Genomic DNA, 25,460 nt, shown 5'->3' on the forward strand with positions numbered 1-25,460 from the left:
GAGAAGGTTTTGAAATTGCAAGTTTATAAGTGAGAAATGCGATTTATAAGTGGCCTGTAAGTAAATGAAACTTTGTATTTACCAAAACACTTTACTCATCCTTTATAAAAAGAAAGAAGATTATAGGTTCAGATGGTTACAACAAGTAATCTGAAAACACTCATGGATGAAGCCAAAATTCTCTGGCATGGCTGAAAAAAAAAAAAAAAAAAAAAAAAAAACCCTGTTAATCTGAACCTTTTTCCCTGTTAGCTTCATATCTCCAGGCTCCAACTCTCGAAAATAATGCTGTCACTGTCCCTACTTTCCCGTGATGTATCCTACTCCTCCCCAGGATCTCACCTTCCCTAGGAAATTCCCCGGACTCCCCATATGCAGTGTTGATCTCCACAATATTTGTAGGCAGAGCAAGAGCAGCCTGCTCGCTGGGCAGTTCCCTCAGCCATCACCGACACTCTTTGTGGGCAGGGACCATCTTGTCCACCTTTGCAAAGTCAGCATAGCACAGCGACCAGCATCTTGGGCCCCACAAAGGATTTTCAAATAAATGAATGAAGGTCGTAAATTTTCTGAGGACTGATCTTCTCAGGGTCTTCCTGTCTAGTTCATAAGGATACTTATCTACTTCTAGGACAATAGTTTATAGGTGGGTTTTGGGGGTTCCTGAACTTTCAGAAGTTATGTAAAAATGTTGTCCATGTGTATTTTCTTGGGTCTGCTTGGCCTTCGTTGAATTCTCCAGTCTTACTAAAATTTAAGATCCACCATTTTAGGAATAATCAATAATTTTTTGACCTTCGTAATACCAGAGAGTTATTCGACCTTGTCAAATACAAGAGGGCATTCATTAGATATTTTAGCAGATACTACTTTATTACTAAGATCTGTGATAATTTTCAACAATAGAGTAAACTTTACGCATGAACCTAACAGCACATGGGTAAAGCTGTGGCAATTATCTAGTTAATTTATAAATGGGACAAGAATCTTTATGAATGAAAACATCATTATTCCAATCCAGAGACTTAGTAGCCTACTTAATTTTTTTCCCATGCAGGAACGATCTTAGAGCAGTTCCAAAGCTGATAGCACTTAAGGCAAAAATGAAAGATAAGCAAATCTTCCCCTCATCCCACTACTTGCTTGATTTGATAACTAAACACACCAATTCTGTCTATGAAAATAAAATACATACATATATATATATAGCAATTTTTTTTTTTTCTGAGACAAAATCTCACTCTGTCACCCAGGCTGGAGTGCAGTCATGCAATCTCGGCTCACTGCAACCTCCACCTCTTGAGTTCAAGTGATTCTCCTGCCTCAGCCTCCCAAGTAGCTGGGATTAGAGGCACACGTCACCTGGCCCAGCTAATTTTTGTATTTTTAGCAGAGGTGGGGTTTCACCATGTTGGCCAGGCTAGTCCCAAACTCCTGACCTCAGGCGATCTGCCCACCTCGGCCCCCCAAAGTGCTGGGATTACAGGTATTAGCCACCATGCCCAGCCTGGCAATTTTTATAGCAGACTTATTCAGCTTTTTAAAAAGGTAAACAGCACACACATTGCACACTTTTCCTGGCGTTTCTCCTGAATCGTTTTCTAGGCAGCAGGGCAAGGTGACACATTCAGACAAGAAAGGGAAGGAAAGCCTTCAGGGCATGGTGGGAGACGGGGAAATGCTGCTCATCTCCACATAGGCTCTTTCCTTCCACACAGAACAGGAACTTGTAATAATCGACCTGCATCACTCCCCCTTAGGCCCACTTCATAACCTCTCTGCACACAACTCAGAGAGTTGAATAAACGTTTTTAATAAAAAGAGTCAACAATACTCAGGCTGCAGGCTTGGAAATGGTCATGGGCACAATATTCTAACTGCCCTCTGGGAAAAGATAAAGAAGATTCAAAGAAATCTATTTTCTCTGTCTTCCATCTCCCACCAAGTCTTAGAAACCCTGGCCTTGGAATAATCAATCCTTTCTCCTTAATACAAAATAATAACCTGCGAAGAGTAAAAGTCAATATCTCCTTCCCTGGGCTAAGTGATCATGTTTATTGTGCTTCCTTTTTTATATTTGCAAATTCACCAAAAAGATTATATTTAAATAAGCAAAATAAAAAATAGTACTAAGTGAATTTCGGTGTAACTATTTAACTAATACTCCCGTCAAATCACAATATATTCACTTCTACTAATTTTAATTCACTGGAGAGTCAATTCCTTATTCAACTCTATTTTTGGTGTTCCATGCATTAATAAATAAATGAATGCTACAAACTAGTATTTCTAATTCAGGGTGGAAATGTTTGAAGAGATGTTTCAATTTTCACAATGACTACAGAGAGTGTGCTACTGGGATTTCATGGTAAGACTGGATATGATAAACATTTTGAAATTCAAAGGACAGTCCCGCACACTTAAGAATATTATACCAGAAATACTGACAGCCCCTTTTTACAAGGCACTCGTATCGATCATTCAATGGTAAGCATGAAAGAAGATTACAAGCTTCCCATTCTGTCTTTCATCTTTCTTTCCAAATGAGGTCACTGAAACAACAGGCCAAGTGGTTCACTGCCAGACTCACTGGAACAAACATTGTTTGAATGGTCAGACACTTTCTTCTAAAGCCTGAGGAATATGGCTAATGCTAAACTGTAGAAACAGATCCATCAGTGTCACTCACACAAAAAAATGCTGCTTAGAGGGGCACAGCTGACCTCAGGCCCTTTGACTGCCCCACTGCTATAAACATAACCATTACTGGAAGATAGAATTGTGTATTTGGGAGTGCATGCCTCAAACAGGCAAAGGAAAGTGATTTGTTCAATTTTATTATTTTTTTTTTTTCTTAAGAGATAGATTGGGCTTCTTATTCTTTCACGAAATGGGGAGATTTTTTATTTATGACCCCAGACCTAGCACAAAATATCACACTAATCTTACCACCAAGTTGTTTCCACAGCCCTCCAAGGTGCTGAGATTGATGATAAAAATGACCACCGCTGGAAAGGTGTTGTTATTGATGAACCCTCTGCAGTGGGAGTCCCCGTGCCTTCCATTCAGTGCCAGATCTGTTTCCGAATAACCCGAGAAAAGTACCGTGCAAAAATTAATCTTCATCGTAATGGCCTGCACCCCACAATAGACACTGATGTCTCTTTCAGCTGAAATAAAAATATATAAAAACAAACAGAAGTCAGAAAAGCAGAAAGAATCATAAATACCATTAACATCCCACTGATATATTTATTCATCTCCTTTGTCTGTGTAACTCATTTTTATATTTGATACACCATAATCCAATGTGCCAGCTATGAAGTAGACAAGAAAAATAGCCTTTTATTTAGTTATTTAAGGAGAGATCTTTGAGTGTAGAGATTACAGTTCACCTCTGTTTCCTTGTGCTTGGTGTCCAGTGGATGTACATTAAGTGTTGATCAAGTATTGCCAAATGACCAGAGAATTGAGTGGAAACAAATCAGGTTACTGAGGAAATTCAGAACGAGAGCAACTGGATTATTCAGATCACTTGTCAAGAGTAGTGAAAATCACTACAAATGATGCATTTTCCCAAGTATAAGGAGAAAACTGTTGAAATCCACCCGAAACCCAATTGTCAAGCACTTTGGTATTTGGTAACCCATCTTACGGGTTGTATAAATAAAAGCCATCCATCAGAATTCAATTTTATTTTGCCTAAATTAAATCACACTAGAGAGAAAGGGAATGAAAAATAGTGTTGATATTATGAACAAAAATGCACAGCTCACTATAAGAAAATTTTGCCAATGACTACGCATGCCTCAGTTAAAAAAAAAAAAATGACCTAAACATGGAAATGTAAAACACAACTTGCATGGTTCTCCATGACTCCGTGGGCTATCTGTGATGGGATCTAGCCCCTGTCTATAGAAGTGAGCACACACACACGGTCTTCATATCTCTTGTTAGTTATTTTTCTACTTGTAATGTAGAAAATGTATAAAGGAAATGGGGAGAGTGGCTGCTAGGTAATTCCCTAGAGGCAGATTATTTTACATTCCTCAGTTCTGGTAACTGCTATGGGTTGAATTATGTCCCCCCCAAAAAAAGATATGCTGCAGCCCTAACCCTCAGTACCTTAGGCTTTATTTGGGAAAAGGTTGTTGCAGATTAAATTAGGTAAGATGAGGTAATACTCGGGTAATTACTGAACCCGTAATTCAGTATGACTGGCGTCCTTATAAAATAAACATCCAGTGAAGAGACAGACACACAGGGAGAGACCATGTGAAGGCACAGGATTGGAATGATGCATCTACAAGCCCAGGCACACCCAAGGTTGCTGGCAAACCACTGGAAGCGAGGAGGAGACAAGAAAGGATTCTTCTCAGACTTTCAGAGGGAGCATGGCCCTGCCTGGATTTTGAACTTCTGGCATCCAGAACTGTGAGGTAATAAATTGCTGTCTTTTAAATCACCCAGGACACAAGTTTCCGTTGTCTCAAATCACATTGTTTGTGGTACTTCGTTACAACAGCCCTAGAAAACTAAGAGAGTGACTTTACCATTTTTTATCACCCTGGTATACCAATTAGATAAAGAACCTGAAACAAGTATCAAGCTTTCAACGTGTAGAAACAAACAAAAACTGATTCTGCTTTTCAATGGGGAAATGACCTTGATTGTTCAAAAGAGGAAAACCAAACAAAATAACACATATTTTTGGTGAATGATGGTATGTTCACCTAAGCAGTATGTAAATTTCATTCAAGGTTTTTAGCATAGAATTAATTTGCTTAAATAATTCAGTCCTAATCTAACAGTAGAAATGTTCAATAGCATTATCTCTTTAGAGTGTTTATTCTATATACACACTGGGGTTTTTTTCTAGCAAAGCAAGTCATATTTGGGGAATGTGAATAAGCAATATGGAAACGTCTATGTTTTTTAATAAGTTTAAACTCATTAAAATTACCTATAAAGAAAGATGAAAAATCTTTTTCATGGCCAAAAACCAAAAGGCTAGGTGTTGTAGGAAATTCTACACAGTATTTCCTTTGTTGGTGGAAAAATAATGAATTAATTATGAAGTATACTTCGCCAACCTAGCAAATAATAAACGCCATTTAAAATTAAGGGGCTATCTCCATAGCCTTCAGCAACATTAACTATTTAAATGCAAAGATAATTTTTAAATGATAGTTTTTTCTAAAATAATACAGTTTATTTTAATAAATGTTGATGAGTACCTATGAAGTATGTCTTAAATCTACTGATTTTTCTCTATCTACATGCTATTCCTTTGCTCATGCCATCATTATCTCTCCCCTGGAATATTGTACTAGCTTCCTAACTGGTTCCTTTATTTCCAGTCTCAATGTCCTTCAATTAGTACAGCTGTTAATATATTAATCCAGTCATGTCATCCTCATGCTCAGATTTTCAACAGCTACCTTTTCCCATAGGCCAAAAGCCCAAATCTTGAACTAGGTGCTCAAGTCTCTCCATAATCTGTTACCTACCTACCTCTGCATGCTCCTCCCTCTCTCTCTCTTCTATCAACCTTGCTCCCTCAATTTGACTCTGAACATTTTTCATATCTTTAAAGATAGAAACCAGAAAAGTAGTTATCTCCTGGGGTGGAATTGCCTATAATAGGAGCACGAGAAAAATTGGAGAAAAGATAAAAATGTTCTCTATCTTGATTTGGGTGGAGGTTATATAAGTATATACATGTGATAACATTTCAAGCAGTACCCTGAAGATTGGCACATCTTATTATATGTAAATTATTCCTCACCAAAGTACTGTGGGCATTTTTAAAAGCACAATACAGGAACGCACACAAAGTATGTGCATCAGCGCTCTTTCTTCTGTTTGGAATGCTCCACCTACCCCAAAGCTTTGCCGAAGTAACTCCTACTCATTCTTCAGGTTTCAAATTTTATTTACCCAAATACTTGACCTGATCCCAAGTCTAAGGTGTGCCACTCTGTTTTATGCTGTTTTGTTGACTTAGAATCGTATATGTATTTGTATGTTTTTCTTAATAAACTGTGAGTCCCAGAGGCAGAAAAGGTTTTATATTAACCAATGTATTCCATTGAGTAATTAGCTAATTAATCATATAAGGTACTGGAGCAACAGAGTGCACTGAGGATTCAAAACATAGTGGTCATATTCCCAAGCACACGAGTCCTCTCTTATCTTCTAGGGATACATTCCAGGACTCCCAGTGGGTGCCTAAAACCACAGATTATAATGAACCTTATATATAGTATGTTCTTTCCTATACATGCATACCTATGATAAAGTTGATTTTATAAATTAGGCACAGTAAGAAATTAACACGAATACTAATAATTATTATGAGTAAAGTATTATTAAGTAAAATGAGGATTACTTGAACACAGCAAAGCAACGCTGAGACAGTGAATCTGATAACCAAGATGGCTCCTAAGTGACTAGTAGATAGGTAGCAAATGTACCATGGATAAGCTGGACAAAGGAATGACTCACATCCTGGGCAGGATGGAGCTGAATAGCGTGAGATTTGTTTACACTACTCATAAGGGCACACAATTTAAAATGTATGAATTGTTTATTTATGGAATTTTCCACTTAATATTTTCTGAACACAGTTGACTGCAGTTAACTGAAACTATGGAAAATGAAACTGCAGATAAAGGGAACTCCTGTGTATATTACAGTCCCTTAGAGGAGACAGACACATTAGCGTGACAGAAAGATGGACAGAAAGATCACGTGGAGAGCTATGGAGTAGCATAGAATGCCAGCTTTGCCCAGACCAGCTGGTTAGGAATGGCCTCCTGGAGAAGAGGCATTAGCTCAGTCTTGAAGTATCAGTAGGAGTTAGCTGGATAGAGGAGTGAAAATTTTATAACACAGAGGGGACAAATGTGAATAAGGAAATATGCTCAGCCTGCCTGGGAACCAGGTAGTTCCCAACCATTTGTAATTAAAATGCAAAGGAGGAAATAGCAGGCAATGAGGACATGTGTTAGGCACAGGTGAGATCACAGGGAACCTTTACCTATAAAATGGCCTAAGATACCATCTACCTGAATGTCAAATCAAATCCTCAGCTGTGAGAGAGTTCACTACAAATTCACTTTCTGCTTGGTGAAATGGAACAAGTATCATTGCACTCCTTGATATACCATAAATATACCAAAGTGAATACCTATTCATGAATATGTCACGAAAAGAGAAGTATCATTCTTCTTAACATAAACCAACTAAAGACCAGTTTCCTCAGCTCTGTTTAAGGGTATTAATTAATGCTTAGAGTATCTGAACAAATGGCAAATGATTACTGTGACCAGATGTAGTGCTTTTTTCTGTTTTCTGCTTTATAACCCATTTGTAACTCCTGCAATGAGACTGAATTTGCTACAAGCTTATCCCACTTTAAGATATGATGACACACTAAAGGCTTTTTGCAGTGTAAGAAAAGAGATCTGTCCAAGTCTTTCCTAACCCAGCTCTCTAAGGACTTTTCACTATTGTTCAGAGAAACACATTCTTTTCCTGGTTGTGGGTACTAGAGACATCCATTCAGCGCAACGCTACCATTTGTGAGGCTTTGAGGAGGAAAAAAGAAGGATACCTCAAGTTGCCAAAGGGCAATTTCTGCCAAAAGGAGAGAGAGGTTTTCAGTTACTGAATAACAGTTGCTCTCTTGCCCTCAACAGCTACAGTTTTTAAGCCTTTTACTGTCCAATCCCTGGCCTGAATTATGATGTTCAAGACTACTAAACAACCTGATGAGTAGATATCTTTGGGGGTTTGATTTTTAATGTTTTATGTTTAAAGATACTAAGTATGTCAAATGGCAGGCCTGCAGACAGAGTTTATGTGCAGTTACATTGCCAAAATGCAATGTTTTTTCCCCTGATATTAATCAAGCTAAGCTTTTCATAGAAATTAGCAATAATTGAATACTCAATTGAACAGGGTAAAAATAGTGTTCTGTACTCTGTCGTCCATCTATCGGGCAATGGTTTTATCTATCTCAGATTTTCTAAAATTTTGCAAATTTTAAACATCCTGTCACATTGTCAGCCACGTTTCTCTCCATGTATAAAATGTGTCCTGATTTGAGGTTCATAGAATATGGTTACCATATAAATGGAAGTCAAGAAGGTACAGATCTAGTTCTATATACATGAATAAGAATTCATTCAACTTTTTTACCCCCAATAAAGTTCTATTCCTAGAACATTTAATTACACCTTTTCTTTTACACACAATTACTGAAAATATATTTGCATTGTATTATTTACATATCTAATAATACATCTAACTTTGGTCTTGCTTTAAAAATTCTATACTCAATTTGCTTAAATCTAACAGCATTCAATTGAGTCTAACGGTGAGGCTTTTGATAGACTGCATCATTTTCAGATCATCTCAATACTGTTGGAGCCTTCATTTCCCTTCACTAGCATCAGAATGCTTAATATTTTCCAGTTATTTTACAGAATAATGAGTACAGATTGATACAATTATTCAAATAATTTGCACATATATATTCTGCAATACAAAGATGGCAACACTCCAAAATTTGGCTGTAGGCTGGTAGTCAGCACTGTAGTGCAGTGACTCAAGATGTTCCTTCATCATTGGTCTGAAACAGTAAACATCTGCATGAAAAGAAATTCTGGAGGTCAGTGTATAGTGTAAAAGAAAAAAGATGTGGAGGCCGGGCGCGGTGGCTCATGCCTGTAATCCCAGCACTTAGGGAGGCCGAGATGGGTGGATCACGAAGTCAAGAGATCGAGACCATCCTGGCCAACATGGTGAAACCCCATCTCTACTAAAAATACAAAAATTAGCCGGGTGTGGTCGTGCATGCCTGTAATCTCAGCTACTTGGGAGGCTGAGGCACAAGAATGGCTTGAACCCAGGAGATGGAGGTTGCAGTGAGCCAAGATCGTGCCACTGCACTCCAGCCTGATGACAGAGCTAGACTCTGCCTCAAAGGAAAAAAAAAAAAAAAAAAGATGGGATGCACAAGAATCAAACATGAAAAATCAGTGCCATCAATTTTCCACTAGTCTAGAGGCAATTGGTTTTATTTATTTTCAAGATCTAAACTACATGCCACTTCTTATCAGCAACGTGTTTCAGGAAAGGATTTATTGTGTACATATCATGTGCCACTCTCTGTGCTAGACTTTGAGAAAACAACATTAACAAACGACCCCGTTTCTTCAAGGAGCTTACTGAATAAAGAAGACAGAAGAAAAGTAAACAATTACAATACAGCCTGATATTGATACACTAGAGATTTGTAAACAACATTATAAACAACCTTGTCTTGGTAGCAAAGTGGTGTTTGAAAGGGATTGTTAGGAAGGAATAAAATAGTTCCATCTGGTTAGATTCTCTAAGGAAGTGATGGGAAGATTGAATGAAGAAAAAGGGATGTCACTGATGTGTAGGTTTCTAGCTTTGGTGAGTGGGTGGATTATGCCCTAAGATAAAAAAATTCAGGGAGAAAGATGATAAGCTCAGTTTTTGAGAGGCTGAGTTACTTAGGTGACATTCAAGCAGAAATGTACAGTAGGTAGTTCAAAATATGAGTCTAATATTTGGGGACAGAAAACAAGAAATACAAATTTGAGAATCACCAAATACTCAGTATATCAATAATAAACAATAGTGATAGCTGAAATTACCAATGAGAGTATTCAGATAAGAAGAGAGATAAACTTAAAACAGAAAAATAATTTCAAAGCTGACCTTTGATGAGCCTTTCTGTAATTTTCCCAATGGAGTGTAACCATCCTCTCATGGTCTATCCTATCTCACTTTAACCGTGGGTCTACTGTCTCACTTACATTCTATCTGAGAGTGGATATTTACTTTCCTATTAAAGTATAAACTAATAGTAGAGAGTTCTGGGTTTTCCTAGAGTGTGTCACAAATAGCAAATATTGATTAAAATACATTTATTTCAATGGTGTCTAAGTCTTTAATATCAAGTTCCAATATTTACAAACAAAATATGTGTACAGTTGATATGGGTTCGTCTTGACTGTTCATCTATCTGTATTCTGCCAACTGCCTGAGATCATGCCTCTGTTTTCTGAGTGTTCAATGAACATCAAAATCCCTAATGTCTAACTTCAAATTGAGAAAAGGCAACTCATTAAATAATATAAAATTAATAGATTATTGCAAGTTATTTGTATTTTATCTCTTTAAGTGTATTAGGCTTGGTGACTAGTTATCTTGCCTCATTAAAAACTGAATTTTTAACAGTGATAGGTTTGTTGATACCTATTACTATTAATAGCAAGCAAGTGCATGATGGCCAGCTGGGGCTAGTGTAAATACTGTGTGGTTTTGTAACAACATAAAGATAGCAGACCATCACGGGTACCATGTCCTAATCAGCACTTCTTATACTTTACTGTGCAGATGAACCACCAAAGAATCTTATAAAAATACAGATTCTGATTCAGTAGATCTGAGTTGGGGCTGAGTTTCTGCATTTCTTACAAGCTTCCAGGTGATCTTGATGTTACAACTTTTCAGTCAATTCAGGTGCTAAGTCACAGCTTTGTATTTTGACTGGACAGAAGATCACTCATAGGTGGATTTCACCTGGCAAGTTTAAGGGTCCTTCCAAATATCCATTTGTCTGATTTACATGCTTACAAGAGAGAAAAGTTTGGTTGTAAAAGGGACAGGAGGGATAGTGATAAGAATCGTGAAGGGGCTAGAACTGCGTCTGACTCCCTTTCTCGTCTGAAGAACTGACTGGTTTTGAATCTCAATGAAAGAAGGCTCATAAAATGCTCTGTGAGGCTGAGTCTAAGTAAGCCTTCTTTAGTGCCGCAGTGGCAATGTGTGAAACAAAACTGGGAACAGGATCAGCCTCTTCTCTTACCCCCATCTCTGTCTCATTCTGTAAACCATAGCAGTTTAATACCCGGAGGAAGCAGAGCAGCCCACATCAAAAGGCAGCTATGCCAAGTGGGGCAGTGTTTCCATAAAAAGCATCTCTGGCAGTGGTGGTGCCTGCAGCACTGTGGTCAAGGAGTCCAGACCAAAGAACCTAAGTGGACCTTTCCTGAGCATGCGTGACATGCTGTCTTGGGGAATCGGAAGCAACTAGAGAGGATGGGGGTAGAGTGGCTAGTCCGCAGTGAGCAGGCAGGAGGGTCTGTACGGTTCAGATGCGGAGATTCCTGTGAATATCATCACATTCATACTGATGCACTGGTTTGTATGTACTTAAAAGCAGTATTGGTTTAAAACTGATAGTATAAACAGCAATCTGTTCAATATAGTGGGAGGAACCTTTTCTGTATGCTGCAGAGTGCTTTGTGGCATGGTAGAAAATCTCACCTGAAAATAATTTACATTCTTGGCTCCAATAAATATTCCAATACTAATTTATACCATCTTCGTAGACTGTAATAATAATTTATATATCAGTTCTGCTTTTATCTATAAAATGACAGTGGTGATATTTGGTACTACATGGGCTTACAAATTGCCTAGAGAACAGATGCTACATATGTTGTTTTAGCTCATTTTTGAAAGTTAAGATTTGCTCTTACCAAGTTTTTATATAAGATTGAGGTTTTGGTGCTAAAAGAGCTAGAAGTCCTAAAGGGGTATTGATATTTCATCTACACGAAATACCAACAGCTGATGAAGAACTTAAAGTGGATTAGGAATTCAAGTTTCCTCTGTCTATTGAACAGGTTTTGTGCCACCTCAGTTTTTCATCACAACATCTGTTTCTCGTTAGCAAATGCAAGCTGTTGTTTCCAGTGCTGCAGGAAATTCATACGCAGTCTGAGGCAAACTTTGCAGACTTATAATCACACTTGCTGCTCCACATTCTTTGGAACCAGAGAAGTTTGGTCATCTTTTTTCAGGCAGAAAAAAAAAAAGCAAATGGGTTTTATTTATAAAAACAGAAAATGTGAAAATTCGTGCAATAAAGAATGCTGTTATTAAAACATGGGAGAATATGGACCTTGAATCACTCATTGAACTTGCGGATTGCTGTCTTCTCCACTGTACTTTATCATTGTAAATTAACCAGAATGCAATCAGCAATAGCCGCCTGGATCTGTTCTTCTGCCTCATCTGTTGTAGTAATTGCAGTCACAGGTGCAAAGTGGAAAGCAGGCATCCTCTTGACAACTTGGAGACCAAAGCACTATCAGTAAGTAGGAATAAAGGAGAATTGGCCTTTCCTTTCCACCCAGAGGACCAGAATATATTCCCTAGGATAATTATTCCACTGGCCTCTCTTACTTTGTCTTTGGGCACAGAACAATGCCATGGTTAAGCAAAGCCTAACACAAAATTAGACAGTTCATTTTACCGAACTCACTCATGATTCTATTGATTAAGTCATTGATTCTGAATTTTATCTCCTGTAGAACACTTGTGTTCATTGAATATTAAAATATTAAAAATATTACCAATAAAAAGATTTCCTTAGTCAAGCAGGTCTTGAAAAAACTAAGCAAATTCCCCTAACACATGACTTTTCAGATCCTTAAACATGGTAATTTCAATTGAGAATCTCCATACATACATCATTTTTAAAACTTACTATTCAGATTTCATTTTCAGACATCATTGTTTGATGGAAAGAATCCTAGTTTTATATCTCTATTAATTTTCAGATTTGCAATATTTAACAAATTTATATCCTCAGTTTTCCTACTGTAAAGGAAGGATTTAAAAAGATTTTGAAAGTTTGTTGTAAGAAATGAAAGAATTCTGTGAGGTACCTGGTACTCAAAACATGGAACTTATTGCTTGTTTCCTTATTAGTATTATTTACAACATAATATCAAATCACATGTTATGAAACACTGACTCATACTCAGTTTCCCATGACTACTTAGTTCACCTTAAGACAGTGTCAAGCCATAAAGTTTCTTGTGCTATAAGCCCATTTTTCTACTTGGATGTGCCTTTATCATTGAAGATTTCTTTAGAGACCAGAAAGTTTAGTCTAATCCTCATGTACTTCCAAAGAAAGGGCTGGCTTCAGAAAATACACACCAGTCACAAAGGCCAAGTGCATTCATCTGTATGTTTTACGTTAACCAAATAAAGTAGTTGAGTTTTATTCTAGAATCATCACAACTATAATTTTGGTGGTTCATGAGTCTGCTTTTGGCTGTAAGCTTGGATAACCAAGAGTTAACTACCTCTAAAAATTAAATGGCATTCCTTTAAATTTAAATGAATTAGACCATGGTGCAGTCTCTTGGCCCCAGGATAAATGCCATGGAAATTAAAGAAAATAGTTCTAATGTCATGAAACAGCAAAGGTCAGATAGGGTGAGATGATTACTCTCATCATTATTAACATTGCTTTGCATTTAGATAGCCCCTTTCCTTTGCCAGACTCATTCTCATTCCATCCCATTGCTTAGGCTCTGAGCAGCTTGCGGAGCTCCTGATGACATCAAGGGTGATCGTGATGTGGAAGAGATACTGAGAGTCAAGAAGGCAGTAAGCAATTAATCTTTAGGCTTTATTTGCTCACTCTGATCTTCTTTTTGCAAACAACCTCCAAAAAAATGGGTTAAATAATACCCATCTAAATATAAAGTCTCTCCTGGGACTTCAGCATTATTTGGATTTTATTAACATTTGTTTTATTAAAATGCAAATTTAATGTTTTTTAAATACAAATTTTAAAATTGTAACTCTGTGTGTGTGTGTGTGTGTGTGTGTGTGTATGGGTGTATGTGCTTATGAATATATGTCTGGAAAGTTTGGGTGTTTGTTGCCTAAGCCAGATAATACCTAAAGTGCTAATATGTGTAAGAAAAAATACAAACACAAAACACAAATATAATCGAAAATAGAGGAAGACACTTCTCCCTCCCTTTTTCTGAGAGCATTTACTTTAGAAAACTTATAATTAGAAGTACTTTCTCCTTTCTTTGAAGTGTGTATTAATCCTTTTGAAAACTAGATAGGATTCTTGTAAGCTTTATGACCCAGGAATGGCTTTCTCAAGGATCTGAGAGCCATCTCTTTGAAATGTAAACATCAAGGGAGATGGTAGCCTTATGTCCCAGTTTCTGCACTGGGGAAGGGAGCCTAATTTTGATGTGAGCCTTGCTCCAAATTGCAAAACTCCCTCCTGTCATAAAGATATGAGCAGTTAATTTTTCCTCTGGATGAAACAAATCAGCTAACACAGATGGTCACCCTACTTACCAGGTAAAGAGAGGATTCATATGCATCACAAATGGTCCTGTCAAGTCCTCTTACTTGAGGACTAGTTATTGTCCATATTGAAAACATATGTAATGAATTGTCTCTGCTTGGCTATATAAAATGGCAAGGTTTCTTTCTGTTTTTGTAATCTCTTACTGATTACTTGTCATGTGCATCATATTCTGGTTTAATGCTTATTTAATTATGAAAGTGTTTTTATGTCTCTACTACCCAGGCAGAGAGTATTTCTAGGTTGGGAGAAGATTTTGTTTTTAGTTATATTTCCCCAACAAATAATTGTGCTTTTCATTGGAATAATTGACTCAAGAAAATGATAGAATACACTATCAGTTGTTCTTCACCATAAAAGTACATTCGATTCATCTGCAGGGTTTAAGCTACAGATTCCCAAGACCACATTCAGAGATTCTAACATCACTTATTTGAGGTGAAACAGGTTGAGTCCCCACTTTAAACAACTAACCCATATGATTTTGATGCAGGTGGTCAGTAGATGCCATTGTACACAGACTTTTTAACATGATTTTTAAAACTTCACCATATGATAACTACTTCTTTTTCCTGTCTTAGTCATTTCATGGCTCTTTAACATGTCTTATTAACCTTTACAAGTATATAATTACCACACCAGTCAGATCTCTGCTGAGCAGTCTTTCTATTACATGGCCTTCTTATCCATCCATAACAGGGTCATGGCTTGACCACCCCGCCCAGGCCTCCAGTGACTCTGATGACAGGGAGTCACAGCCTCTCACTACACTGAGGGAGTGAACACAATTAGCATCTCTCACCTTCTCCAACTGTGTCTTTATCTCTCCTTCTCTTTTAAATCAAACAAACAACTACTACTTTTCCGAGATTAATTCCTTCATCTGTACCGTTGATCGCTTCGGTATTTTCTTTTCTCATTTCATCAATTATTCTTTATTAGTATTTCCATTTTTTGAATACTGTCCCTTTAATCATGTATGCTCAGGCCTCTATAGTCCCAGGAATTGATTTCAACTCCTGCCTTAGGTTGCTCCTTTCTTTTGTTTCAGTTCCTAGTTCAGGTTGCTCGTTTCTTTCTTTTTTTTTTTCCCAACCACAAAAGTTATCTAAATAGCAGTCTATTTTCATACTTTATATTTTCCTACTCTCTACTCATGGCTTATCCACTGCACAGGGAATCAACTCTCATACAGCCATCTTCAGTTTTGATCTCTCTTCTCAGACCCAGCTCCATATTTCCTACTATTGAATAGAAAGAAACTGCCACTATATATTCTAAAAATGCCTCAAGCCCATTATTTCCAAACTCGAACTTCCTTTCTAACACATGCAAGTGTCCTGTGTTTTTCTTGTCTGTTAACAACATTAACATCCAGTTGTTCCAGTTAAAAAGATCCTCTAATCTTCCATTTCTCTCACCTCCCCAATCAATTCAATTCTTCTTATCTGCTGAGTCTACCACAAAAATCTCTCTTAATAACTGTCCCCTTGTAGTGCTTCCACTGCCACTGCCTTCAGGATATTTCTTTCTGCCTCTTGTCTATCCTAACTTGATTCTATCTTGCACACTTCTCCTAATGTCTCTTCCTAAAACAAAATATGACCACATCAAACCTTTAAAAGGTATGTTTAAAAAGACTCAATGACTCTTGATTGCATTCAAAATTAAGAGAAAACACTTTTATTACACTACATAACACACGTTCTCGCCAAAATAATTGTACTTGAAGTTACTCAAACTTCTAGCTCTAATTGGTTTACAGGATAGACAGGGAAAGAGGACCCTGTTCAATGACACCTGAGAGTTGCAGTCGGCCAAATCCAGTGTCAGAACTCTACAAGACAAATGACCAAACTGCTCAAAGAGATAAATAGCATTTTGTAAAAGCAAAGGACAGAGAAGAACAGTTATAAAACAAAATGAAATAAAAGATATATCAACAAATACTCTGTGTGAAGATTTTAGAGGCAACTTGACTGAATTTAATGATATTAAGAAATTACTGTTGACTTTATTAGACGTATACGTAAAGGATAATGATTTTTAAGTTCTTTTCCATCACATACAAACACCAAAGCATGCATAATACATTTATTTTAAATATGCTAGAGATGGGAGTGGTAAGGACAAAGATCAAACAAAATTTATAAATCTTGATAATTGATAATGCTGGATAATCAATATGAATGATCTTTCTACTAACCTCTACTTTTATATATGTTTGAAATTTTCCATAATAACAAATGTAAAAAGAGCTCATTTTTGATATTAAAAGCCATTAACAACTCTGCCTTAGCATATTTTCCCCGAATTCCTTTAGTCATTCCCACCATGACCTTCACATTTTAGTAACAAACCAAGCACTTACATCCTACGTCCAAGTTCATGAAGACATTCAGACAATTTCCGATGTGTGCTCTGTTGCAGAAATCGCGCTTTATCTATGTAACTACCTACTGATTGCTCTATGCAGGTTTGCTGTTCCACAGCATGCTCCAAACACAGGAGGACTGGCAGGTTTTGAGAATGTAAACCATGGCCAAAGAGATTCCATTTGCATGGCAGACTTGGAAAAGTGTGTCTAATTATCTAATCTTTATTTTGTAAATGTTGAACTGTGGTTCCATTACTTTAGCTAATATAAAATGATGAATACTTAGGTAAAACGTTGAGTAACCTCTCATTGGGTGCAGGTTTTAGAAACCTGTGGGACATGCCCATCAATGTTGCCAAATCTCGTATTTGTCATGACATTGATGGGCTTCTGTGAAATTCATTCTGAAGCTCACTGTGTACTTTGGTGGTAATCATCATTTCATTGAAATAGCATTTTTTGGTATTGTACAATATTTCACAATCTTTTTCTTAAGATTATTCCTAAATAAATATATTAGCATTTAAGAGCAGTTTTTTAAAGTCTGAATTAATTTATGAGAAAAAAGATACAAATTTTGCAAATTTTGAATGAAATTAGTCTCTCCCAATTTTTTACACAATAGGCAATATTTTTCATATCTGTGAGCAGCCATTATAATAATATCAACTATGATGAACACTTTGTATGTTAATATGGATGTAAATTACAGCTGTAGAAATATGTCTTGTCATTTGCCATTTGTTAATATCCACTTAATGTAAAGAGATAGGCCCCATTCTCTATATTTATTTAAATGACTTGCTCTTCAAATATAATCACTCTTTCAGAAGCAATTAGAGAATAGATTAGGCTTACACTTACCAGGAAATCTACTGTGGAGGTTGGCATCACAGTTGTAGCCATTGAACTGAGCAGACCCTGAAAGCACTCTAATTGTTAGAAGCAGCAGCAACCGTATTTGTTCCATTGCAAAACCTGGAAAAGAGATATCTATCATGTGGACACTCCTACTTACTCCTTCACTCCTACTTACTGGAAAAACTGAGGCTGATCTCAGCTCACTGTTGGATAAGCAGTCTACATCCATGCAGACAAAGCTCATGAAATAACTGAGGATTATCAGTAGTAAAGGCAGATATTTGGGTTATAACATTTCAATATTGTTTTCATTGTTGCCTTCTGTTGGCTAGGGGTGACAAAGCTAGATTTTCATAGTAGAAGAGCTAACATATAAATCATAAAGTTTACAAAAGGAAAATTCTTTATTATGCATAGGAAGAACTCAAACCAAGTATCTAGCAGATTGGAATAGCATAACTAGGCAGACTAACCAATTTGGAGATGAGTCTACATTTTATAATGCCAACAAATATATAGTCAGAGGAATTTAAATCTTGAATACTTAATTCTAAGAGGAATCTCGATAATCTTAATGACCAAATAACAATTTGCCCTCAACAGAAAAAAATTTCCCCCAACAGAAAAATTCCAGACTACTGCCACTTTTCAAAATCAACGGTTTGTGTGTCATTTTCTTAGGAAACATAGTGATAGAGCAAAAGGAAGAACAGGGAAATATTGTGTGTGTGAACGATATTGCAGTTCCTCCCATGACTGCTCCTTGGTGAGTAGTAAGGACTGATACAGACATAAGAAAACGTTGAATTCTTAGGATAAAGTAATGGAAGATGTTTTAAAATACATCAGTGTGGGTTGAACAGTTAAATAGAAATGGACTTTAATACTTAAACACCGGTCAGTCTTGCATTTAATAATTCTTTTTCTTGGATGCCCATTTATTGGCCTGATAGAGTTAAAACATCTTTCAGAAATACTAACTTATTCTCAGAGCATAGTTTGTATCCTGAAAAAAATCTTTTGGGTTGGTGGTTTTGGTCAATGCATAAAAAGCAAAAAGAAAATAAAATTGCAAATGGTTTACTCAAATAATTTAGTGCATTTTAAAAGCTAGGGTTTTGGAGGGAAAATGGTGTTTTAGCTGTCCTTAAAGATCTGCCTTTAGATAATCAATCAAGTCTTTAGGAAAAGGAAGGAAACACATCTTGCTTTTGAATCATCATTTCACAATAACTAGTTTACAGTGAATAAGGTCACTTTGGTGAGGATGTGGGAAAGAAAGGTATGCTTACTCTCAAAAATAGACTGAAAAAAATACTAATTCAGCAGGCACTTCCTTCCTTCGGCACTATCACATAGTACTTAGGCACAGATCTAAAGACTTTGGAGAGAACAGCCATATGCCTAGTTAGTTCTGATTGCCTGTGACAGTTCATAAGCAAAAGACTCACACCAGTGGCTGACCCAGACCCTAGGCACTCTTGGCCATACCTGCGCCATCATTATCTAGCTCCTCAACATACTTCAAATAGAATAAGACAGTCTTGCTCTTTTGGAGTCTTTGGAAGATACTAGAAAAGAAAGAAGCCTGAATAAGCAATACACTCCACTGCACCCACATTTATTCCATGCCCCACCACTTCCTTCTCATGGTGGGTCTCAAGAACTCCTGGAAGACATTGGAAACTCTAGACCCACACTGTTGTCCCCAACATAGAGTTGTATCCTAAGAAATTACAGAATCAGGAATTTAAGTTGGTGAGTTATTTTGTGGTTCTGAAATGCTTTCTAGCTAATATATTTTTTCACAGGAGAAAATAACATTTCTTGAATGTACACTTTGCACAAAGAAGGCACTTGGTGCCAGATAACTTTCCTGTAGCTGCTCATTTATATTTTTTATAATGATGGGTGAGATTACAATTATTGCTGCATGTACAGAGAAAAGAATGAGTCTCAGGATGTTTAAGTGACACAAGAGTAAGTGGAGGAACTAGAATTCAACCCTAAGTCTTTCTGATAGTAAAGTTTGTTGAACAAGTTACCTAAATTTCATGTTATTAAATTTAAGATTTTCTTTATTGCCATTTAATCATCAGCCTTTTTCTTTAGCTTTTTACATTTTGTATCTTTTAATAGATCTGTTCATCTTATAATGAGTAAATAATTTTTATGTAATTAATACAATTTGCTTTATAGATATATTTTATAATGGGGCATTATGAGGAATAAAATTATTTTTAAAGAGACAGAAGTCCTTATTTCTCATTGTGAAAACAGCAAAAACATTATTATTGACTAAACTAGACACATTTGTGTTGAACAAAAATAAATTAAAAACTCGTGTTAATTGAAACAGCTCACTGAGAACAAGTAGTAAACTCTTAGCCTCAAAGCTTTAAATCACACCTAAGGTTGTCCAAAAAAGGCATGACACTGTCCTACTCTCTTTAAGAAAACCTACTGCATTTTCATGAGGATTAATACCCTAACCATTTTTTAATGAATAAGAGGTGGAAGTAGAAGACAGCTTTCTTTAACAGAAAATATATTGATTGGATTCAAATAATCCCTTCTCAGCCATTCTCTAGATTTGTCATTTAAAAATCAAGATAAAGGCCGGGCACGGTTGCTCATGCCTGTAATCCCAGCACTTTGGGAGACCGAGGTGGGCAGATCACGAGGTTAGGATATCGAGACCATCCAGGCTAATACGGTGAAACACCATCTCTACTAAAAATATAAAAAATTAGCTGGGCGTGGTGACGGGCACTTGTAGTCCCAGGTACTCGGGAGGCTGAGGCAGGAGAATGGTGTGAACCCGGGAGGTGGAGCTTACAGTGAGCCGAGATCGCACCACTGCACTCCAGCCTAGGCTACAGAGCAAGGCTCAGTCTCAGAAAAAAAAAAAAAAAAAAAAAAAAGTCAAGATGATGATCATAGACTTTACAAAGTATAAGTGCATAAAGAATAGTACAGTTTGATCTGTGTTTTAATATTAAGGCACATTAAGCAAGGAATTTTAAAAGGACACCCATATCTCTTATAGAGGCAGTATCCCTATTTTTAATTTCTACACTGTGGGTAGAGCTTATGACATTTTCAAGCCTTCTGGATGTTCTTTATAGTTCAACTATAAATTAAAACGAACTGATGAACTATTATCTTGCAAATTTCCCATCCTCAACCTTACCTTCATCATTTCCCCTGCACGTGGAAAACCTGAGCATCATCTTGCCATAGCAAGCTTGGAGATGCTATTTTACCACAGTCCCTAAATTCTTTTCTGAAATTGAACTGTATGGGATTGGGGGATTATGTTAACACCCTTTACATTCCTCAAAAACATATCATCCTGGCTGCTCAGGCTCCCTGGCTCTTAGACAGGTGCAATTCCAGACATGTGTATTTTAGTCCTGATCTGGTTATAAAGGTTTAGTGGAGTTTCTCTTCAGAATGTAGAACCTGGTTCCTGTGGTTTACTCTGGAATAATCTGAGGTGCTTGCTGACGCACTGTGGCTCCAGCAAACTCTTGGCAGAGAATCTGAGCAGAAGCATTTTTCACCTTCTCCACCACATCTAAGTGCAGCAACCAGTGTCTCTGCTTGGATTCTAATAGTGGTTTACGAGAATGACTTGCCTAATACATCCAATAATACAAAATATTAATACCACATTCTGAGATGATAATGGCCTTGAAGATGTGTGTGCAAAAGAGTTTTGTATGTGTTTCTTACTTAGAATCTTCATAAGTTTAAATTGATGGGAATGGGGAGGAGAAGGAGGATTATAAGTAAAAGGTTGAATTTTAAGAAATTCAGAAGTGTTTATATAAAAAGGAGACACCCGTATCTCATAAACTGTTACTAATAGAAGAGGAAATCATATGCTAAGTGATTTGCTGTCAAATATGTCAATATTTCTCATACTAAATTTTCTTTTTAAAATAACTTCTTCCAACATGTAAATCTCTAATTTCTTTGCTTAGAATTAAATTTGGAGTCAGAAAAATATAATGCACTTTCAGTTCCTCCTCAATTTTATAGTAATTGATATAGTTCTGTCACAAACATTGTTCTTTAGATTTTAATATAAAATAATCTTTGTTTAATCTTTTTATTGAGATCTGTTACTGTATGTACCAGGCACTGTTCTATGTTTAATATTCAACTACTTACATAGATTTAATTTTTACTTATGTTAAAAATGTGAAAACCAAAGCTTAAAGATTTTAATTGACTCGCACAGGATCACAGACATAGTAAATGGCAATGCAGAATTCAAAACCAAGCTTGACATTTGGAATTATGACATTACTCTGTTTGACTTGATTGGAGCTTTTCAAATAAATGAAATTAATGTCCTACTGATTTTCAGAAAGTAAAATATATTAATAATGTATGCTTAAGATATGCTTTGAATTAAATAATTCAGATGATTGAGACAAAATATTTGTTAATATCTACACAATTTTCATGACTATTTCATTTAGGCAGTGAGTGCATAAAGAATATTGTTCTTTTCAAAAATTGATTTAACGCAATACTTACAAGTTTTAAGAGCTGACTGTGTACCAGAGAGTTTTAAGTACTTTTATATGTGTTTTCTAACTATGACACAGGTAATTTATTCTCCTTATACTGGGGAATGAGAACACTAAGGCACAGTAATCTGAAGTAATTTGCCCAATGCTAAGCAGACAGCCAGTGTCAGAATCAGGATTCACGCCCAGAACAATGACTCCAGAAACCACCCTCAACTATTATATGTGGCACTGCCTTCCAGAAAATGATGCATATAATTCTAAATCAAATGGAAATTTGGCAATTTCCTTGGTAAATTTGATCAGTATTGATTTATTCTTGTGTACGCTGTTCAAATAATTACTGAATGTTTATATGTGTCTGGTACGCTCCAAGGGGTGGGGAGATGCTAAGGTACAGCAATTAGAAAATTTTTTATCTGCATATCTGCATAGAACTTACATTCTAACTTCTAAGAGCAGTCAGAAGGAATCAAAATCTATAAGTAAAATATAGAGTATATTTGTGAAAAGCGCTACGGAGAAGAATAAAGCAAGAAGAATAGTAGGAAGTTCTAAGGTGGAAGGGAAGAAATGTTGAAATTTTAAATAAAGTGGTCAGAGATATATAACTAACCCATATAAATGAAGCTTGCTGGTGGGGAACATTGATTATGAATAACCCAGATCTCTGTGTCTATAACGTATACCTCACTTGCTTTTTTTTCTTGCTATTTAGGTACTTCTCAAATAAAATAGACTTTCCTAGTGCACAAATTACTCTTTGGGAATAACTTGGACACTTTAAAAATCTGCATTAACCTTTTCAGATGAATAAAGGTGGCTCTTAGTGCCTGAGAAAAGTAATTTATTAAATAGCACCCCTGTGACCTGAAAAAAAAAAAGTGAACATGTTCGAAAGTGCCTTTATCTGCTCTCAAGAAATAACTTTTGCAGAGACAAATGAGCTCAACAGTTTATCAAACTTTTAAACTTCCTTAATTTTATTGCCTTGATATAGGCTGATTTGTTGTTATAGTTGGAAAGAAAAATAGAAAATTCAAACTAAATATCATCTCTTCAAATGTTAAACATCAATCTGAGATTCATGCACTTTTCCCCAATAAACTAAAGCTAACTTTTTATCACACAGATTCACAAAACTATGAAACGAGTTCTTTGGCATTGGTGATGCCCCAGTCCTCTCATTCTTGGCTCTCCTCTGCATTTACTGAGCAGCTACTCTCCATAGGCTGCCTTTCCTGCAGGGGCATGGCCTCAGACCTGGTGCTTCTGTATCACTCACTCAAACCTGCTCTGCAGAAAAGATCACAACAGTTCATTAAGGTTTAAATTACTGGAAACATTTAAAGTTCTCAGGAAAAAGGAGGAAAAAAAATGTGCGTATTTTAACAGAGATCAAAGTTTAAGTTAAAGGATGAAACTCTACTCCAGCATTGGATAACTAATAGATCCTAGGTAAACAGGCACTAAAGCCACACAGGTAGGCAACTGTATTGCCCAGTTAAGAATCTTGATGTTACACAGTCTACTCTCCAGGAAAAGTACATATTAAATCACCCTCCAAAATCATTAGTGTTGTTTGTTTGTTTTGTTTGTTTGTTTGTGAGACAGAGTTCCGTTCTTATCACCCAGGCTGGAGTGCAATGGTGTGATCTCGACTCACCACAGCCTCTGCCTCTTGGGTTCAAGTGATTCTCCTGCCTCAGCCTCCTGAGTAGCTGGGATTACAGGCACCTGCCACCATGCCCAGCTAATTTTTGTATTTTGAGTAGAGACGGGATTTCACCACGTTGGCCAGGATGGTCTTGAACTCCTGACCTCAGGCGATCCACACACCCCGGCCTCCCAAAGTGCTGGAATTACAGGCATGGGCCATCATGCCCGACTATAAATCATTAGTTTTAAAGTGCTAAGGATCACAACTCCTTAATAAAGAAACATGTTTTCTGATGGGGCGTCTAGACTGAAGCTCTACATTCTTTATCTTTATCTTGCACTTGAACAATCGAGTCAACATAAATATTTTTAAAAAAATGAAAATATATGACCTTCATTGGAAATATTCATTATTATGTACATATACATTCACTAATGTAGAATGTCCTTGTCTTGCTAAACAAAGAAAAAAACACACCATGTACTTTAGGAATAATGCCTCAAACAAAGCAGGAAATATGTTTAGCCATCAAGAAGACATTCAGAAATTTTATGGCTCTTAAGATTCTGACGTATACCATAAGTAAATATGAAAGCTAAAGGCTGCTCCTAAGAGAAAAACCTACTCCAATTTTCTCTGACACAAACTGAGTGTTCATTTATTTCCCTTTGCCTGCCTTCCTCATTTGTCTTTCTGTTGAGGGTTTTCTCAAGTAATCTACAGCATTTAAATGATCTACAGTGTTTAGAACATTTATTGTAGTACCTTACTTTTGGGGGAGTAAGTGAAATGACAGATTGAACTACGTCACTTTAAAAGCTTTCCCTTAATAATTCACCAGGTTCCTTTTCAAGATATTTGCACATTTTATTCTTCTGAAGTAGCATTGAAGATATGCTAGCATATTGACTTCCTTCCTCCTTTCATGAAGTGTAATCATAACAAATTAATAATAAAATAATAATTTTACTAGTTATCTTAATTGCTAATTTCCCTCTAATAAACTTGATTATTAGTATTATTACTTCAGAATAAATATATTTCTTTCTCAATAGAGATGATAGGCAAAATATTTATGAGAAGGTACAACATAGAAATCAATCACAAGGGACACAATGTCAATATCTTTTGGCTGAATATAAACCCACTCCCCAATGTTCAAAAGTATGTTCATGGGCACCAACAACAAATAACGGCAATATAATTTCACATCTTTGTCAACCCTTTCCTAAGAATAAAACAGCTCTTTTTCCAATAGTACTCCTCTCTTTGAGATTTCTGTTAATTAATTAACTTATTTATTTCACATATTTTTGGTGAGCAGTTTCTAAGTGTTGGACTCAGGGTCCTGGGAAGCCAGTAGTAAGCAAAACAAACATAGGCTTTACCCACACAGAGCTTATAGACTAAAGACGGAGGGAGTTATTAAATTAATAATCAAGCACATTAAAAATGTTTACAAAATATACTAGGCAATTGCTATGAATGAAAAGTAAAGCACAGTAGAACCTGATTTAGATGGCAGGTGTCAAGAAAAGACTTTCTGAGAAATGCGATAGTTGAAAAGTATTGAAGGACTGAGTCGAGTTAGTCAGATGAGGGCTGGAGCAAGGCGAACTAGGTAGCATTCATCGCATGACCATAGGTCCTCAAATATCAAAACAGTCAATAGTTTGTGAAACTGTTTTGGAAGAAAGTCCATCATCCTGAGCTAGGAGGAGAGGACCAGAAGTTAAGTCTCCCTGTAGGCAGCAGGGCCGGGCTGTACCTTTTCTCCTA

The 25,460-nt window shown here is 36.5% G+C and overlaps 1 protein-coding gene across 1 annotated transcript in view; it reads right to left on the reverse strand.

The window, feature by feature from the left end:
- ZPLD1 (zona pellucida like domain containing 1) overlaps positions 1-25,460 on the reverse strand; it is a 60,729-nt gene that overhangs the window by 23,455 nt on the left and 11,814 nt on the right. The window contains exons 2-3 of the mRNA XM_015129711.3: positions 17,481-17,594; positions 2,950-3,170 (exon numbers count right to left, since the gene is read on the reverse strand). Coding sequence (XP_014985197.2) covers positions 2,950-3,170; positions 17,481-17,586 — 327 coding nt within the window. The 5' untranslated portion in view covers positions 17,587-17,594. The remainder of the gene's footprint in view (positions 1-2,949; positions 3,171-17,480; positions 17,595-25,460) is intronic.

The sequence above is a fragment of the Macaca mulatta genome, chromosome 2, assembly GCF_049350105.2.
Source record: "Macaca mulatta isolate MMU2019108-1 chromosome 2, T2T-MMU8v2.0, whole genome shotgun sequence".
Lineage (NCBI taxonomy): Eukaryota > Metazoa > Chordata > Mammalia > Primates > Cercopithecidae > Macaca > Macaca mulatta.